Source organism: Mastomys coucha, unplaced genomic scaffold, assembly GCF_008632895.1.
Source record: "Mastomys coucha isolate ucsf_1 unplaced genomic scaffold, UCSF_Mcou_1 pScaffold8, whole genome shotgun sequence".
In the NCBI taxonomy this organism is placed as follows: Eukaryota; Metazoa; Chordata; class Mammalia; order Rodentia; family Muridae; genus Mastomys; species Mastomys coucha.
The window spans coordinates 21,985,436-22,004,116 of NW_022196914.1; the positions used below are offsets into that span (position 1 = coordinate 21,985,436).

The following is an 18,681-nucleotide window of genomic DNA, read 5'->3' on the forward strand; positions in this document are numbered from 1 at the left end:
GTGTGTGTATAAGTGTGTGCACATGGCCACATATATGACCATGTGAATACATGGACCTTGATAATCTTCTATGTGTGTGTGTGTGTAAGTATGTGCACATGGCCAGATATATGACCATGTGAATACTGGACCTTGATAATCTTCTTTATCTCTTATACTATGTCTCTAAGACAATTACAGATAGCATAATATTTTAAAATTTTGGATTGATTTTACTTACATAAATTTTTTGTCTCTTAAACCAAGATTTGTTTATGCCTGCTTTAATTTTCAAGATGATTCTTTAATAAAAAAATGTTTCCTTGAGTATCAATAATTTTTCAATTAAATATACTGGCAAGAAAAAAAAAGCCTACATGCCCTCCACACTCCTCAGCTCACATACTCTGTTGGTATTCATGACATTGAATATAAAAAGCATCCTAAAGTAGTTAATATATATGTTTTATAAAAATAATCCCTGTATTTCCCTGTGAGTTTAATGGCTTGAGTGAAATATAAATGCAAGCTTCTTACTATGTGGCCTGAAATGACAAGTTTATATTTGATCACCTATGAGAAAGTACCACTGGTGCAGCTGTAGCACTGATAAAGTTTTACCACTGATACAGTTCTTAAAGTTTGGCTTTTCTGCACAGTGAGCTAGATTTGAACGAATCCTAAGTTTTGGTTGAAGTTTGTGCTGGTCATGTCTTCTGGTAGCCACCAGCTCTAGTAGCATTTTCCATAGTTTCATTGAAATTAAAGTAGAGAGAAGTGCCTTGTGGGTAATATGGGATACAGTCTGTTTAGGAGAATTTAATCTTCAGAAGGCAAGAGGTAACTCTGAAAGCTCATGAGGGAATAAAACAAGACCTAGACATTATTCATGGCTCAGTACAATTGATAAGAAGCCCATGAAGGTGGACAAACAAAAAGATTGTATCTTCTAAAAACTGGGATTATATAATCTATTTCTACACATGGTAGAGTGGTAATTTTGCGGAAGTGAGTCTAAAAATATATTCCTAGAAAGTGACCATACCCTGTAGTAAATGATCAGATTCTGGCCTTTCAAAGAAGTTTAATGGAAAAAAGAATAAAATGCTGAAATTTGAGTGGTTTTCTATGATGAAGCCATCATACAAAAATCATCACCCCTGCGCTCACTCCGAATGAGCCTCAGAATGTAATTGCTTTATGAATGAGCTCTCCGACTGCATAAACTCACTACTGACCTTATAATTAATAGTAATGTCTTATATTTATACAGTTACTATAGCAGAGGAAATCCAAATACTTCAGTATTGAGGAATTATGATTTATGTCCAAACTCTTTCACAATGTAAAACTTCGATGTTTCAACTGCATTTTAAGGAAGAAAAAGAAAGATTAAGTCACTGGCCTTGATGATTCTCAAAGCTTCACAATAGAACCAACAATTAAAACCTGGTCATCTTGAATTATAATTCTGGCAGCTCCCTGTAAACAAATGGTCAGTTGGGTCAATTCCCTTTTTTCCTTTGTGAAGAAGAGCTTCAACACTGATTTTATGCTACTGTCATGATTGACAGAGCACATTTCCCCTGTTATTTTGAGACATAGAAGACTTGTCCTCAAAGACATGTTTATTTAACCAGGTCTCGCATATTTTTAGCAGACTGGTAAATGTTTCTACAAGGTGTTAAGTCACATATACAAGAAACTTATCTTTTGCTAAGCAGGTACTGTAAATAGACAAAATTTTGACTTCTTGTTTTTCAAGGACTAGATGTTCGTCTTCTGCTTGGCATTGTTTTAGCTGATGACTGTATAAAAGGGAGGGAAAGTAGAAGGAAGAAAAAAAGGAAGGAAAACAGAGGGCAGAAGGAAGGAATTGAGAGAAGGAAAAAGGGAGGAAAGAAAGGGAGAGAGGAAAGGGTAGTGTCTTCAGCATAGGCAGGCTCCCAATGCTCCCACACCAAGGTGCTGGTCAGTAAGTACCCTTTCAATTCATATTCTTTCAGCATTAAAATCAATGGGTTGACTGTACCCATTTCTGTTACTACAATCTCCACCATTTTTCATTTTTCATTTTTTTCTCTTATAGTCTACTTGTGACTTCTCTTAAAGCTTAGGGTAGCAACCTATTTTTTTTTTCCCCAAAGTTTTCAATACACATTAGATTACTAATAATCTGTTATCATCTTGGGAAGTTTGAATTTTTGAATTTGTCAGGTGCAAAAAAAAAAAAAACACCCCATATACAGAATAATAGTTGAATGTCTCTATCCCTATTTCCCTCCTTGAACTGTAATTCGAAGCACATTTGTAAGCCTCTCTCCTCCCTCAGGTAGGCTCGTTTATCCATTCTCTCCTTACTACTGAAATTTCAGAAGGTACTATTTTCACTATTTTATACATCAATCTCCTATTTGTACTAAGGAAATATGTACAATATTTTTCATTTCATCATGTCTATGAGAAAGTTTCATCTCTCCTCACTGTGGCTTTGAGATTTGTATTATGGCTTCAAGGCGTCCATGGTGATTCATACGGCTTTGTTCTCTTATGCCACTGCTGTTGTCCACTAGATCTATGCTTTCTAATCTCCCATTCTTTTAAGGACGATGTTCAGATTGCTTGTGGTAATTTTGCAGTAAGCACTTTTTGTCACACTTCCCTGTGTTTTGGGGCAGCTGTGCCCCAAGGAGTTCAAGGGCTGTGAGGAGGTATTCATCCTCAAACCCATCATCAGGAAATAATTGCACTGATGGGTGCCTATGCCATCCACTACCTGATGACTCTTCCTTGGCCACTTTGCTGGCTGACTTCCAATGTCATTTAGCCCTCTTGGAAGACAAAAACACAGACCCCCCCCCCCCGTTAATTAAAATGGTTGTCTCCTCCAGGGCCTCCTTTTCTTCTGTGAAAGTCACAGGGTCACAAGCTGTGACCTGGAGTACATGCTGAGATATAAACACATAGAAAGTGTAAGCTGTATTGTGGGCATAGCACCCACAGAGGTGTGGCTGCTGTGCCACATCTAGCTGACCATCCGTCAGTTTCTCATATTGCCTTATATCTCTGAGTTTGCTTCAGAGCAATGCGACTATCAAATTCAGAACAAGAACTCTGCAGCCAGCCTGCGTGGGTTTGACTCCTGGCTCTCCCACTTTCAGTTGTGTGCTCTAATGAGCTCTTTACAACCTCTTCATAGCTCAGCTCTCCTGTTTGCAAAATGAGAAAAATGTTTACTTCATAAAGCTGTAATGGGAATTAAATGAAGCAATATATGAAAAGTTATCAATGAGCTAAGTTGCTCAAAAAGTCTTTGTGTGGTTGTTGGAAGTAAGAGAGATACAATGTTATATCTATTCTGTGCCAGATATTGCTTTTTCTATTGTTTTAAGAGTAGTGGAAATGGTAGATAGCCTAATATCTACTTCTTAGGTTGTTAGCTCAGCCCCAGTTCCTACCATCCATGGTATATAGTTGACATAATGGCAAGGTTAAAAATGAAGCTAGTGATTGAAAGATGATGGAAGGGAATTACATCAATGGCAGCCAAACTCTTCACACGCTAATCAGTTATCTTTTAAAAATGAGATGCACGGAGTAGTTTGCCAGTAGCCACCCCATTACTCAGAATCCTGTGTTCTCTGATAATGATGAAGGATAGAGATGAGGTTGTGTCTTAAATTCCTGACCTTTATGCAAGACAATGTTTCCAACTTCAAACTATCAACAGTCATTTTCTTTCCTTGAATTTTAGGCCTCATTGTGCATGAAGGAGCCGCAGTTTACAGAGTGTTTAAGCGATGGCGAGCTGTTAATTTGCACTGGGATGTATTAAATTACGACAAAGCCACAGACATTGAAGAAAGCAGCCGAGGAGAGTCTTCCACGAGTAGGACTTTGTGGTTACCATTGTCAGCTCTGAGGAACAGGAACTTGGTCCACCCAACGCAACTAACCTCACCACGGTTTCAGTGTGGCTATGTGCTATTACATCTGTTCAACCGGATGAGGGCCCATGAAGATGTATCAGAAGATAACGGCTCTGGGGAGGTAGTGATGAGAGTGACGTCTGTGTGACAGATGTACATGGCAGCAGAGTGTGGAACCCTGCACATTTCGGAATGTAATTGCAATGAATGGCAAAACCATAGCACTTCTAATTGTACATCCATGAACTTTTTAAAATCTATGCTTTTTATATGAACATTTGAATTGCAAATACATTTTTCTGAAAAAAAAAGAGGCTCCTTGTTTGCTTTGTGACCTGTCACATCTTTTTAAAGTTAGTTACTGAAATTGTCATATGGCTCATGTAAGTGTACTTGGTCAAGTGAATAATGAAAGAAATCATTAAGACCTAAGATATTTTTCTTGCTTATTTTAAATCTATGTGTATCAAAATTTTTGCCTCATGCACTTTTCAGGTCAGTTCTGAGTGCTGCAGGCCAATTCCAAGAGCCACAGCCTCTAGGTCCTCCACGAAGCTTCCTGGGGCCTCTACCTGCACCTTCTCTTGATTGGAAAACCTGTAACAGCAAATATCTAGGCACTGTGGCTTACTTTTCAACTTCTGAATCATCACAGGGAATGTCAAAGAGGAAGAAAGGCACTATTGAAATGGACAGTTTCCTGTCCATGTTAGGTAGACATCCCAAGTACATGTAGCCCTGAAAAGATCAACTCACCAAATGCTCCCAGCGCTATAATCACAGAGACACAAAAACAGCCTCTTCACGTTGGCACAACCGAATATGCTATCACCATTACTTAGTGTCTTGAGTTATTTTAATCAGATTTTCCTCTTATAAAAAGCATGTACACCTTTTTTTTTTGGTTTTGTTTTTTGTTTGTTTGTTTGTTTTTGTTTGTTTTTGTTTGTTTGTTTGTTTTTTTGAGACAGGGTTTCTCTGTGTAGCCCTGGCTGTGCTGGAACTCACTCTGTAGACCAGGCTGGCCTCGAATTCAGAAATCCACCTGCCTTTGCCTCCGAAGTGTTGGGATTAAAAGCGTGTGCCACCACTGCCTGGTGCATATACACCTTCTTAACCTTCTAAATGCTACTCCATCAGCTGAATGAAATTCTGAGGAATATCTTAACCTATAAGCAGGGAAGATCTTTCTGGTCCTCTGGATAGACTAGATTTTTTTTTGAAAAGATGAAAAAAATTAAGCTTTTGACTTCTCAGGAACAAGTTCTAACTAATGGTGTCTGGTAATTAAATATAATTCATCCTTGTAATGCAACGATTGACATATATTACAGGGCAATAATGAAATGTACAAGGAGGTAGACAGGTGTGATTAGAAATGAGTGTTATGCCTGCTGATATTAAGTTGAAGTTCACAGACAGACATGAAAGCTTATGAAACAAAATACTCTGTTTTCTAAAAATAATGTAGGTGTCATTGACATTATTGTTTATGTTTACAAGTATGACTACAGTCACTCCATAGGAAATTCCCTTTTATTTTGGAAATTCTATTTTTCCAGTTACAATTCTATGTCACAAACAATGAAGTGGGGAGAGTTGGTAGAAATGTGAAGAATGATTCACAAAGCCATATAGGGAGGAGAACTCTGCTGTTATTTGGAGGCAGATCCAGGGAGTGAGGTTATCAGAATTCTATTTCAAACAGAGGCTGTTGGTTTTAGTCCAATGCTGCGTGGTGTGGCTCCAGGAGAGGCTCCTGGGCAGTTTAACAGCACAGCATCTAATGGGGAACAGTGTTGGTTACTGTTGATATCCCAGTATCAAGTGCCGTGTTACTAAGACTTCCTCAATAGTTCTTCGGCACATTCTAGCCTAACAGTGCTCCAGCATACAGCAAGGCTGACCCTTGAGGCAGTGTACACCGGTGAATTTGTATCAACATCCTCACAGGAAAAGGACCTTGGGATAAGAAATTCTCTGCAATATATTTGTGGAGTACAAGAGGGAGATCAGTGAGGATGAGAATGCACAGTGCTTTGGCAAGCCTGACTGTGACCCGCCGTGAACTGTTGCCTGCTTTCTATGTCTAGCCCTCACCATTGTCACTGATCCCCACACACAAATACACTCACATATGTGCACACACATGCATACATACATACACATATACACACATGCACGCACACATAAACACACACAGAGTGAGAGAGTGAGAGCATAAATTAATGTTGGAATAAGAAAATTACCAGAATTTCCCCACAATAAATGTATCACCTATAAAATAACTGCATAGAAAAAAGTGTGTGTGAGTGTGTATGAATGCATACATGTATTGTGTAAAGAGAGTTTTGAACTCACTATTTTAAAAAATACATAAAAACCTTAAAACTCTTAATATCATCTCACAGATTATTATGACAGAAACAACTTTTTCAACTTCAATACCATAATTCAAACTAAATCTTCAATGCCAAAAATATTTATAATTAGGAAATGAATTGGAAATATCTTAAATTATTATTTTCAAAATCTCCTCTAGGATGATAAAAGCCTAGAGCCTGTAAGCAAGTTGTCTCTTTTGAATGTCTAATTTGTAGTATGAGCTTCTCTAAACGTGTTTGTAAGCACTGGGCACTGTTAACAGCATGCCCGGAGCCATCTGGACATGAGAGATGAAGACTTTTGGCCCTGCATCACATAGTAGTTCCAGGTGAGAGATGGCAGCCCTGAGGGGCAGGAAGTTGGGAAGCATTGCCCATGAGGCACCAAGGGAGGTCACCACCTGGCTCCTGCAGCCTCAGGGGACACCAGGAAATCACAAGGGAGGTACTCAGAACACCCTAGGAAGAAGAGGACATGTTAACAAAAGTAGGTGTGCTGTCTGTAGGGGCAGGCAGGGTGCATGTCCGGCATGGTCCCTCCTTCCACAGGTGTCTATAAGAGTACGGAACTGAATTCCACAAGGATGAGTGGCAAGAAATAAGCCTTGGCAAGATTGATTCTGGGGCACTAGTGTCCTCTCTGCATCCACTGCAGTGAGGGATATAAGACAACAGCGACACTAGAGCACCATATAGGCCAGCCATGTTTCCTTCCTCTCTCCTCAGGAGAGTCAAAACCAGAACTCAGGGAAGGAAAGCAGCTCATAGTCTCATGAAATAGAAGACAGGCTCTTCATTATTAAGAGCTCCTTAAACACTTCAGAGTACGTCATCGTTTTGTTTGTTTTTGTTTTTGTTTTGTTTTTTGTTTTTGAGGCAGGGGTGATTTTTTTTATTTGAAGACAAAAGCACCCAGTGTAAGCATTCATAGTAATCTGCAAAAGTTTAAAAATAAGGAAGGACCAGAATTCAAAAGGCCTGGGGAGAACAAAGGAGGGTGGTAGGTTCTGCTGAGGTAGGGTCAGGCCACAAAGGGGAACTGCTGCAGCAAGCCCTCATGAGGACTCAGGCTCAGGGTTTCCAGCTTCAGGGAGGTGCCCTCCTCACGGCTTTGCGGGGCACTGTCGTACTAAGCAAAAGGTTAGCACTGGCTGGCAGGCTTATACCAGCAGGGAGGTTGGAGGACCCTGCCCTGGCTGACAGGCCCACATCCTGGAAGTTGAGCACCACCAGGTAGAAGAAGCAGGTAACGCTCATTCTGGTCCCAGTGGCGGATGTAGAAGAAGAGGCCAGATGAGGAAGACAGTGCGTGGAAGTTACGGTGCAACAGAGAGCGTTCCTTACCTGGAAGGTCACTCAGCCTCCGGAACTGGGCAAGGAGGGAGCCAGGGTCTTCATTCTGGCCCTTCACTGTCATGTTGGGGCTTACAGGTCTTGGGGTGTGAAAGATGCTGGACTCATTCCACAGCACGAATGGGGCCTTCCCAGGCTGTCCAGGAAGGACAGCTGCCTGAAGGCCAAGCTCATCCCAGTAGCTGAAAACAGGAGTCGTTGGCTGAGAGAACAGCAGCAGCTGGTAGAGTCGGAGAAGCTGATCCGGTATAAAGGCTCTCAGGAGTCCTGCCTGCAACACACTCCAGCTGCACCAGTGACTGCCCGTGGCATTCAAATACCTAGTGACTAGGGATTCAGTATGCTTCCCAGTGAAAGTGGAATCTGACAAGTATGAGCTAGTTTTTAACAGCAGGTCGCTGGTAGATTCAAGTACGTTGACAATTTGCTGCAGGTCAGAGGACTCAGTCCCTGTATTCGAAAGTCTGTCGTCAATGAAGTTCTTGGTGATATTCTGCCACTCAGCCAAGTACAAGGTTGCATTTGTCAGGTTTCCCACACCCAGAACTCGGAAACCATCCACACTATCCTGCAACCAAGAACTCAGAGCTTCCTTCATTTTGGTGGCTACAATGTCAGCCTGAGCAGGGAGGACCCATTCGTTCTGGCCTTGGTAGTTGGGAGTGAGGTCCAAAATGATGTGAATGCTCTTTTTCTTGGCACTTTGTAGAAGGTCTTTGTCATCTGATATTTCTTTAATATAAAATTTAATTTTTAAATTCTCTATATTGCACTAAATATATGCCAGAATAGGGATTGGGTTATAACTCAGTGGTAAAGTTTTTGTCTCATACAGGCCCTGTGTTCAACTCTCATTAGTAGCACACACTGGAAGGTAGGATAGGGTTGGGGGTAGGAAGTGGAAAGGGAAGGAGGTGATGGAGGGAGGGTAGGGAGGGAAGGAGAAATGGACAGAGTCAGGAGAAAAACTAAGGATATAAATGTTTAAAAGTGGTGGAGGGGGGATGCTTCTGAATGGAAGAACTCAAGAGTTATCAAATATGACTAAAAAGTAAGATGAAGGCCAGAGAAGCATCCACAATGGTGAGCAGTAAGCAGAGAGCCTCTGTGCTTTGAGCAGGAAGAGATTCTGGGTAAGATTTCAGGTGAAAGAAAAGCCTGCAGACTAACCATGAAACACTGTGCTAAGCAGAAGGCAACCGTTTTCTCAAGGCTGGGCTATCATCTCCTTCTCCCATTGTTCCCCTTCCTACAAGTTCCATTCGACTCTTTCTTCCCTTCAGATGAGATCTCTGTGAGCTTGTGTAAGCAGTTTAGGAAAGGAGCCCAGTGTGACTGAGAAACCAAGATTGCAGACCTTAGGGAGATGCTCTTTGTATACAGGCTTCCTGCAGAGAGCCAGAAGAAAGGACCTGCTTGTGCACTTAAGCTTCAATTCCAATAGGAGGCAAAAGGAGAGACAATTAAAACATAGCTACATGAAAGCAAGTCAAGGTTCCTTTACCCAATGGCTCCCATTTTATTTTCTCTTTTCCTAGTCTGTTATTAAATATTTCCTTAAGAGTTCTATGCATGTTTGTGTTTTGATTAAATCTACCCTCATATTTTTCCCTTTAATTGCTCCCCTACTTCCCATACCACTATTCCATCCCAATTTCATATGATGCTTTTTTTTTTTATTGATTCTGCTTAGTGCTGCCTGGATGTACATATATGTAGGGCCACCTACTGGAACATGGGTAGCCTCCCAGGGACTGCATCCCTGAAGAGAACGGACTTTTTGGGCCTTTCCCAGGAGGCATCAAATGCCAGTAGCTCCTCAGCTAGGGATGGGACTTCATGACTCCTTACATCACCCGGGCTGGATTTTGTTTGGCTTGATCTTGCACAAATTTCTTGCATGCAGTAAGATACAAGGCATCTGATACTCATTTTAGTCAAACCAAAACCCTTCCTCTTTAAAACCCTGACACCCCTTCCCATTGCCTTTACAACAGGAATTACATTCCTGCAGTTAGTTTTTCAGACCCCAAAAGTTTGATGTCATCTTTCATTGCTCCATTTCTTTGTTTCCACATTCAAACACTCAGCTTATTCTTTAACAGTATCCTCAGATCTAATCACTGAAGATCACATCCCTTGCTGGTATAAGCTTCCATAATCTCTAATGGAGACTGTTACAAGAGGCCAATTGTACCAGGTTGGCTTACTTCCTCTAAAAATTAATAATCACGCAGGACATCAAAATGTGACTGGATTTGGAAATAGTATTTAATACAGCTTATTAGTTTAAATGAAGACAGAATTCACAAGGAAAGCCCTCAATGCCACAACCCAGAGTCTTTGTCATGTCATACGAAGCCATGCAGAGTTGCAGACATACACAGAATTATTCCATGTAATTATGGAGACATAGTCTGGAATGATGTTCCTCCAAACCAGAGAACTGTTTGCACTATTAACAGCCCATACCAGAAAGAGTCAAGAAAGGATGCTCTCTGAGTGATTCAGGGCAAATGAGGCCCCAGTATTTCCCCAACTTGGACTTGTGTCCTCCAGGACTGAGAAAGTGAAGTTATAAAGTTTTAAGCCACACAGGTTTTGCTACTTAAAACAGCTTCAGGAAACTAATATACTCTTCTTTCTCTCCAGTCTTCTAGTAAACTGAGCAACAGAGACATCATTTCAGAATGAAAATTGAGCACACTACTCTCTCCATCACACAGATTTTCCTGTTGAGGGCCCATCCCACTGAGAAGGTAATCACTGTCCTTACAAAATCCCATGAGGACCTGCTCCTGGTGGTACCTTCTCCCTCATCCCTACTATCCTTTCTCCTTGCTCAACCTGGCTTTTCTGGATTTCAAACCTGTCAAGAACATCTCTGCTTTAGGGCTCTGGGCTGTGTAGATGAAGCCCAGCACACTCTCCCATGTGTCCCCATGGTATCATGTTGTTGCTTCTTGTCAAGAGCTCTTCTCAGACCTCTGTAAAAATGGCACCATCCTCTCACCCTCTGCTTTCTTTTCCTTGGAGAACATTAGCCACTGAGTACAAGGCATGTCTATCTGTTTCTTAGTATGTTCTATTGGTAAAGCACAAACTCCATGAGCCTGGGCTGTATTTCATTTACTGTTGCTCCCAAGATGCCTAGAAGAAGGAAAGGTATGAGATAGGTTTAACTTCTGATTAAGTTGGAGTGTCGGTGGTGGTGGAGTGCTTAATGAATGAATCTGTTAGGAAAAAGTACATGGCATATAGGAATCAGAGAGATTATCAGAAGTTCAAAAATAAATTGAAGAAAAGAAAATACAGAAGAGTGTGAAATAAAGGATTGCCTAGAACATCAAGGTGAGAGTTTACATCATGAACTAAGAATTCATGAGGGGATCAAAATGTTTTTGTCTATGCTTTTGATTAAACATAAACTCTTGCATAGTGTAGATTAAAACATAAATAATAAAATGTCCCTGATCAACATGATTATACCTGATTATACCCTAATTAAAAACACATCTTTAAAAATAATGAAGTTATGTGGACAATTTTAAATTGAAATAAATTAGCATAATCTGCTCACTAGGAGACTGAAGAACAAGCACTTACCATGGGCCAGGCTGAGTAGTCTTTATTTCACCATCCCTTCAGCTCCACACTTGTGTTATCTTCATTTCCTTCTCACCCCTCCCCTTTCTTCAACACCAACACCACCATTACAAGCACCCACAAATCGCAATTCCTTGGTTACCCCAACAAACTCTTTCTGACTGCCATCATTTCAGAAACAAGAAAGAAAACGAAATGTATAGGATCTAAGTTATAAATACCCTCAGGGGATTCAGGCCTAAAATAAAGTCATGGCCTTTGGGAATATATTAAGATAAATTTGTATGCAAGCTCCTAGTAAATATGATTAAAAACACTATATGTAAGGATGAAATCCTCAAAGAATTAAAATATTTTATCCCTATATTTTTATATTTAAAGTGTATGTATTACAGAGACAGAGAGAGAGAGAGAGAGAGAGAGAGAGAGAGAGAGAGAGAGAGATTTGACTCCCACTTTTCAGTTTAATAAGTGGTTCTTTTAAATACTCTTTTGCCCTATAAAGTAAATCAGCTGCTGAGGACTATTGCTATTGCTTTCATGCACTTGATTGGCCATTCTTATCCCACAACCGACCTGATTTCCCACACCTTATAGATTCCTGCATAGTCAAACTCAGGGGAAATAAAAGTATAGTAATAAAATAGGTTCAAAACCAAACAAAGTATTATCTACATCAGAAAACTTACAAATAGCCTTGAAGAAGATGAAATTTTTTATTATGCTTTATATCTTCCCATGGAAATTAGAAATGGGGAAAACCATTAATTAGTAGTTTAATAAATGATTTTTCCAAGTTATAGGTCATTCCCCTTGAAATTTGCAGAAACTTCCTTAACATATTTCAACAATTTCAACATCAGCATCTGTGGTTCCTTCTCAGCATCTAAGTACAGATCACCCTTTATGAGTTTAAGAAGAGACCCATCCTTGGAGACAAGAGAAATGTTAAATGGCAGAAGAGTGACCTGGGAGAAAGTACAGCATCCTTTGTTCACTGAGTCAGACTTTGCTGTTTACTTGCATCTGAGAAAATTAATGAGAATGGAAGTCTAACTGCAGTTTTTGTTTCTCACCCAGGACAATTATACTTCAACAACATCTGTTCCACCGGAGATCGCCAGGCACATGAACAATTTGCATCAATGTCCTTTCAAATAAAAGGAAATTAAATTTACAGACAGAAGTTCAAGTTAAAAATATCCTTCTCATTTATTCTTTAACGACAACAATAAAAAAACACAAAACAAAAACAAAAACAAACCACTCAAAATATTATTTAGATCCATCTCATTCTGTCACTGGAAGAGCTAAGTTCAATCAAGATGTTAAGTTTAATTTTTCTCTTGGACCTTATGACAGAAGTCTTTTATGTTTGAGAAAATTATTATTAGAACACTTATTTCCAATTATAGTTACAGATGCTTCTTTCATATGTAATGACTTTATGGACCTATGTGTGAATGTGCTTGAAAGTACATTGCTAAAACTCAAGTAAATGGGTCTGTGTCTTGCTTGAAAGACTTGTGAGTAATAGTGACTGTCACTGAGGCTGGACTTGAAGGTTCTGTGGGTCCTCAGACACTGCTCTCAAGATATAATCAAAGATTAGCTCTTTTACAAAGAATCTCCGAAGTGTGAGACTACAATGTTCTGTTGGACAGAAAAACAATCATTAGTTCTAATCATGTTCACTTTTATAGATAGTCTTGGCCAGAAGAATACAGATTCTTAGTCAGGGGAAAGAGGAAAGATGATAACTTTTTTTCACTATCTTCAGAAACGTCACCATCAGAGTAAAAGATTGGGATTGTGCTCAAAGTTTTACTCTCCAAATGTCTGGTGTCTGCTTTGTGCTTCCAGTCATTGAGCCAAATCTAATTCTCATCCATCCTCTTTACCCTTTAGAGCCACCTTGAATCAATTCTGGATCTGTTTAGAGGTGTGCTGAAAGTCTGGGTACACTCTTTGTAAACGCAGTCCAAACTGACAGTATTAAATTCCAACAATACTCAAGAATGAAAAAAACTGTTACTACTGTCTTTATGAATTTTATAATTGACACAGTAATTTTATATGCTTGTGATATGTAGAGCAACAATTTGATGAATGCATGTAGTTCGAACTGATGAATTAGATTATTTCTAGTTCCATAATCATTTGTCATATTTGGGGAAAAACTTCTAACTTGTCTCTTCTAGTACTTTATAGATGGTGTAATAAATTGTTGTTAAATATTGTTGGCCTCTTATGTTGTAGAATATTACACTATTAGACTTACCCTCCCCATCAAAGTGTATTTTGGGACTCTATTCAAGTCCCCTCTCTATCCTACTGTATGTTATAAAGACTATGATTATTCTTCTACTCAATATTTCTGAGATCCACCCAAATTTCACATATAATTGAGGATGGGCCATAGTTATTTTCCTGTATGTGGCTCATTTCTTTTTTAGCTTTTTACTGATTCTTTGTGCATTCCACTTCATGTATCTCAGTCCTGCTTATCTCCCAATCCCTTTGCATCTACCCTTTGCCCTTGCAGCCTCATCCCAAAATAAAACACATACACAAAAATAACAACAAAAACAAAACAGAAAACATCTCATTGTGGAAGCTGTACTATGTCACAATGTATCCCACAATAAAATCCACTGTCCACACATCTTCACTTGCAAATATTCATTGCAATGAGTCATTAGTCTGGTTTGAGATCTCTGGCTTCTGTGATACCATCAATATTAGATCCTCATCTGGACTCCTGATTATCCTGTTCTTGCCCTGTGTCATGGAGATCCCAAAGCTTTGGAACAGCAGGACTGGCCTTTTCGCGAGTCCCAATCATTTTCAGATGATACGAATTTTAGGGTGGGCCAATTTAGAGCCCTGGAGCTGGGCCTTGGTTTTAGTAGAACTGGTCAGTGACCAGCTCTTCCCTTATCTGCATCTCCAGATTGAGTTCTCCAGCACTACTATGGAATGCTGTCATCAAGAGGAGGCAGGGTCAGCTTTCCCACGTTCACACCCTAAGGGCTGGCTCATCCACACCCCCGTGTGACTCATTACTTTAAAATACAGTTTTCTCCAGTGACATCCATATAGCCACAAATAATACCTCATTCTTTCATTTTTAACCTTATTTTTACTACAAATATAATTATATCCTTTCCCTATTTCTCTCTTTCTCTAAACTTTTTCATGAGCCCCCAGGTCTCTCTCAAAATTAATAGCTTCTTTTTCTTTAATTATGGTTGTTGCATTAACACACACATTGATATCCACATATATGCACTGTGGTGTGTGTGTGTGTGTGTGTGTGTGTGTGTGTATGTGTGTGTGTATGTGTGTGTTGTGTGTGTATGTATTTGTGTGTGTGTATGTGTGTGTGTTTGTGTGTGTGTGTATGTGTGTGTGTGTGTTTGTGTGTGTGTGTTTGTGTGTGTGTGTGTTTGTGTGTGTATGTTTGTGTGTGTGTGTTTGTGTGTGTGTGTGTTATCCATAGATACTACTAGGTGAGTTTAGTGTTGCTCATATGATTTTAGGTCTGGCCATTTGTTACTGGATAACCAATTAGGGGGGTTCACTCATGAGGAAGACTAGTTTTCTGTCAGTAGTCATTAATTACCCATAGCTCATCATCTTGGGGTGGGATCCCATCATATGCCTCCCATCCATAGTGGCACATCAAGTGAATTGAATTGTTATTCCTCAGGTCTTATTTGAGTAGCCATATTGTTGATATTGCAATAGATACACATATATTTTAGGAAATAGATATAGTAGAAGATAAGTTTCTGTATGGGTTTTTGAGGGTGTTAAGAGTCATTTCTCCTTTTTATTCCCTTCTATATCCTGTCCTTCTCTACTCTCAAATCTCACACCAGCTTACCTACTAACCCTGTTAACTACTGATTTTTTATCTCCCTGACCTTTAAAGCCAACCGCAAAGACCCTGTAGTCATTTCCTGACATCCAAGAGTATTTCAAATTCTCATGAGTCTATAGATTCAAATAATGTCCCCAAATGAGAGGAAAGATCTGACATTTGCCTTGCTGAATCTGGATTACCTCACTCAGAATGATTATTCCCAGCTCTACCAATTTATCTGTCAATTTAACAATTCTTTTTTCTTATAGCTGATTATTGTATGAATATACTACATTTTTCACTATCCATTCATCAGTTGAACATCTGAGCTATGTCCATTTCCTTGATATTTTTAATAGATGGGTAATGAAATGCATGAACAGAAATCTCTCTAGTAGTACATAGTCTTTGAAGTATTTGTTCAACAGTGATACATCTGGGTTATATGATAGACACATTTTTGGCTTTTTGAGGAATCTTCACACTGATTTCCAAAGTGGCTGCACCAGTTTGTACTTCCACTAGCAGTGAATAAGCTTCCTCTTTCCACCACATATATGTTTGTCTCTCCTAGAAATGGCTGCATAAACGAGACTAGAACAATAGCTTAACAATGGACATGTTAACATGACAGGCAGGTTTTTCAAAGGGGTGCCACCCATAGACAAAGAACTATAGGCAACTAATGACTCTGGAAGGAGAATTACCCTCTCCCATGGATGAGCCTCCTTATTGGATTTCCAATGCAGAGTGGTCAGTCTTAAAACTATAAACACACCACCAAAAAAAATGGACCCAATAGGATATAGGATATGTGTGTTATGTAATATACACATATACATATACATGTTAAAGTGGAACTGTGATATATATGTATATGCATATATACATATATATGCATGTATATGCATATATAAACCTATATGAATACATACACACATATACATGTATGTAACAATAATAATCAAGTAAAAAAAGTATATCAATTTTAGAGTCCAGTTGACATAGGAGGAATTTGAATTTGGGTTGCTAGGAAGGGCTAGACTGCAGAAATGGAGGGGAAAGTGTTATAATTCTATGAAAATTAAAGTTATATTTAAACTATTTATTAAAAAAGAAAGCTTTCAATACAGTTGATCTGCCTCTTCTTTCTTATTGTACAATGGAGATCATAATTGCAAACTTCATAGTTTTTAAAATCACTGAAAGAATTGATTTGAATATTTAGTATATTGTATGCACTACATTGTAGTTATTGTTAGTAGTACTTGTGTCACATAAATGAGGGAGGCTTGTGACAATTGGAGTGATAGGCATTTCAGGTATCACTTGGGGCTATGTGCTTGGCCAGGAGATGACCTCACCTTCCCTACAGTGAGGAGTCAAAGGCTTAGAACATATCTGAAGATCATCAGCTGCTTTGAACCCGTTTGTCCTCTCTGTTAACCATACAAACTGGGACCTACTAACTGAATTCTCAAAAGCTAACTTCCTTTTTCTCTGTTTTTTGATCCTTTCGAAGGAGTCCTTGTCTCAATTTCTTTTTCTTGCTTCCTAAATCACTGTTCAGCTTCACCGGACAAGCCTCTTGCTAGGCCAGCCATTCTCTATCACAAAGCAGAGCATTCTTACTTTACATTTAGCTGCTTTTCAAAGCTGGGTTTTTAGCTGTGAAGCAGAGTTCTGGTTCAGTCCATTGTATCTATGTGTGTTTACTGACATAAACTAGAACTGCAGTTCACTTCCATTCTGTGTGTCTGGAGCATCAGTGTGTGGCTAACATTCAGCTTCCTGCATGATAACACTTAGCTGGAAGCTCATGAATGGTGTCTGTGCCATTTGATTGGTTTTAGGACCCCATTAATGGTCTTCACAATCACCCTTTCATGAGTATTATTGAGTAGAAGCCAAATAGAAGAAAAGAGTATCATGTAATACAATATGAGTAGTAAGGGGCTATTTGGAGAGTCTCTCCCTCTCCATCTCCCTCCCATACTCTCACTCATGTATACATGCACACACACACACACACACACACAGACACACACTCACAATACATACACAAACACACACCCATATATACATGCACACATACATGCACACATATATACATATACGCATATACACTCACACACTCACATATATATATACTCACATATATATGCACACACATTTATATGAACACACTCACCTTTACATGCACACACACTTACATGAACACACTCATACTTACATGTACACACTCACGCTTACATGCACATACACTCACATTTACATGCATATATACTCACATTTACATGCACACACACATTTAGATGCACACACATTCACACACAAATACCCTCATATACATGCACACTTCTCAGTATAACCACTCCAAAATTAGTTCAAAAGAGAAGTCGTGCATCATCATTGTAATATGTTCTCAGTACTCAACTGAGTAGAGCAGAGCTGAGGATAGTGACCCTCTACACTCATCTTGTAGTTCTTTTCCTGCTGGGGTTGATGTATTAGATGCTTCACAAACACACATGTGTACACATGTGAGAGTGCCCTACCCTCCAAAATAAACTAAACAAACAAACAAACAAACAAACATGAGAATTAAAACCATTTAACTAGGTAAGACCAAAATGCAGAAATATTTGCTTTCTTTGTTGCTTAATACTTCAGCACCCTTAAGTCTTTAGTGACTGTGGACATTCAGCCTTTAGATCACAGGTAGAGCAAACCATTCCAAAAATGATGCAGAAAGTTTCCATCTGGAATCAATTGTTTAAAATGTTCAGCAAAACCCTCCTTCTCTTTGGAATGTTCCAGCCCCGTAAATAGAGTTAAGATTAAAATAACTCTCCAATATCTGTTGGCTAGAAAGTAGGAGAGAAAGGATGTTCCAACATAAAGAATTCCTGCAAAATATTCTTGTATATTATGTGGTTTGCCCATGTGGTTCTTTCTACCCTTGTACCATTTTTTAAGCTGTCCCTACCTTGCATGGAATTAGCAGTTCATTTCTTTTTTAAACGGAGTAATGGAGCTTATCCCCAGAGAGAACGGACAGCACCAGAAGGTACAAATGGAATAATCGGACACCAGATGGGCATCTAAGTGTCACCTCAGTCTCAGCTTCAGTGTGGTGCATTATGTAACACACGGAAAATGAAAACTTAGACCAAAAGAGCCATTCTTTTGGAGGGCATGGGAGTTTAATATTGAAAGAAAAAAATGATACAATACAGTACTCCTGTATGAGAGTCTAAAAAATAACTCACTATATTGGCAGTGGTGGCACATGCCTTTAATCCCAGCACTTGGGAGGCAGAGGCAAGCAGATTTCTGAGTTCGAGGCCAGCCTGGTCTACAGAGTGAGATCCAGGACAGGCAGAGCTACACAGAGAAACCCTGTCTCAAAAAGCAAACAAACAAACAAACAAAACAAAAAACATAAACAAACAAACAAAAATAACTCACTATAAATAAAAAAATAATAAAATCAGATCCCTTCTTCTTCTTCTTCTTCTTCTTCTTCTTCTTCTTCTTCTTCTTCTTCTTCTTCTTCTTC

At 39.2% G+C, this 18,681-nt stretch overlaps 1 protein-coding gene, 1 long non-coding RNA gene and 1 pseudogene across 4 annotated transcripts in view; 1 reads left to right on the forward strand and 2 right to left on the reverse strand.

The window, feature by feature from the left end:
• Marchf11 (membrane associated ring-CH-type finger 11) overlaps positions 1 to 4,219 on the forward strand; it is a 102,022-nt gene extending 97,803 nt beyond the window's left edge. For both annotated transcript variants that reach the window (XM_031360091.1, XM_031360090.1), the window contains one exon: positions 3,734 to 4,219. In XM_031360091.1, the coding sequence (XP_031215951.1) occupies positions 3,734 to 3,814 (81 nt within the window). In that variant the 3' untranslated portion in view covers positions 3,815 to 4,219. The remainder of the gene's footprint in view (positions 1 to 3,733) is intronic.
• Positions 4,220 to 7,313: 3,094 nt separating this feature from the next.
• Positions 7,314 to 9,577, reverse strand: LOC116083859 (annotated as a pseudogene). The gene is made up of 2 exons (XR_004115930.1): positions 9,497 to 9,577; positions 7,314 to 8,417 (listed from the first exon to the last, which is right to left on the reverse strand). The product of XR_004115930.1 is annotated as a 4F2 cell-surface antigen heavy chain pseudogene (transcript).
• A 2,524-nt stretch (positions 9,578 to 12,101) lies between these two features.
• LOC116083497 overlaps positions 12,102 to 18,681 on the reverse strand; it is a 47,287-nt gene continuing 40,707 nt past the window's right edge. Inside the window, exon 6 of the long non-coding RNA XR_004115749.1 lies at positions 12,102 to 12,401. This is a non-coding gene — a long non-coding RNA (uncharacterized LOC116083497). The remainder of the gene's footprint in view (positions 12,402 to 18,681) is intronic.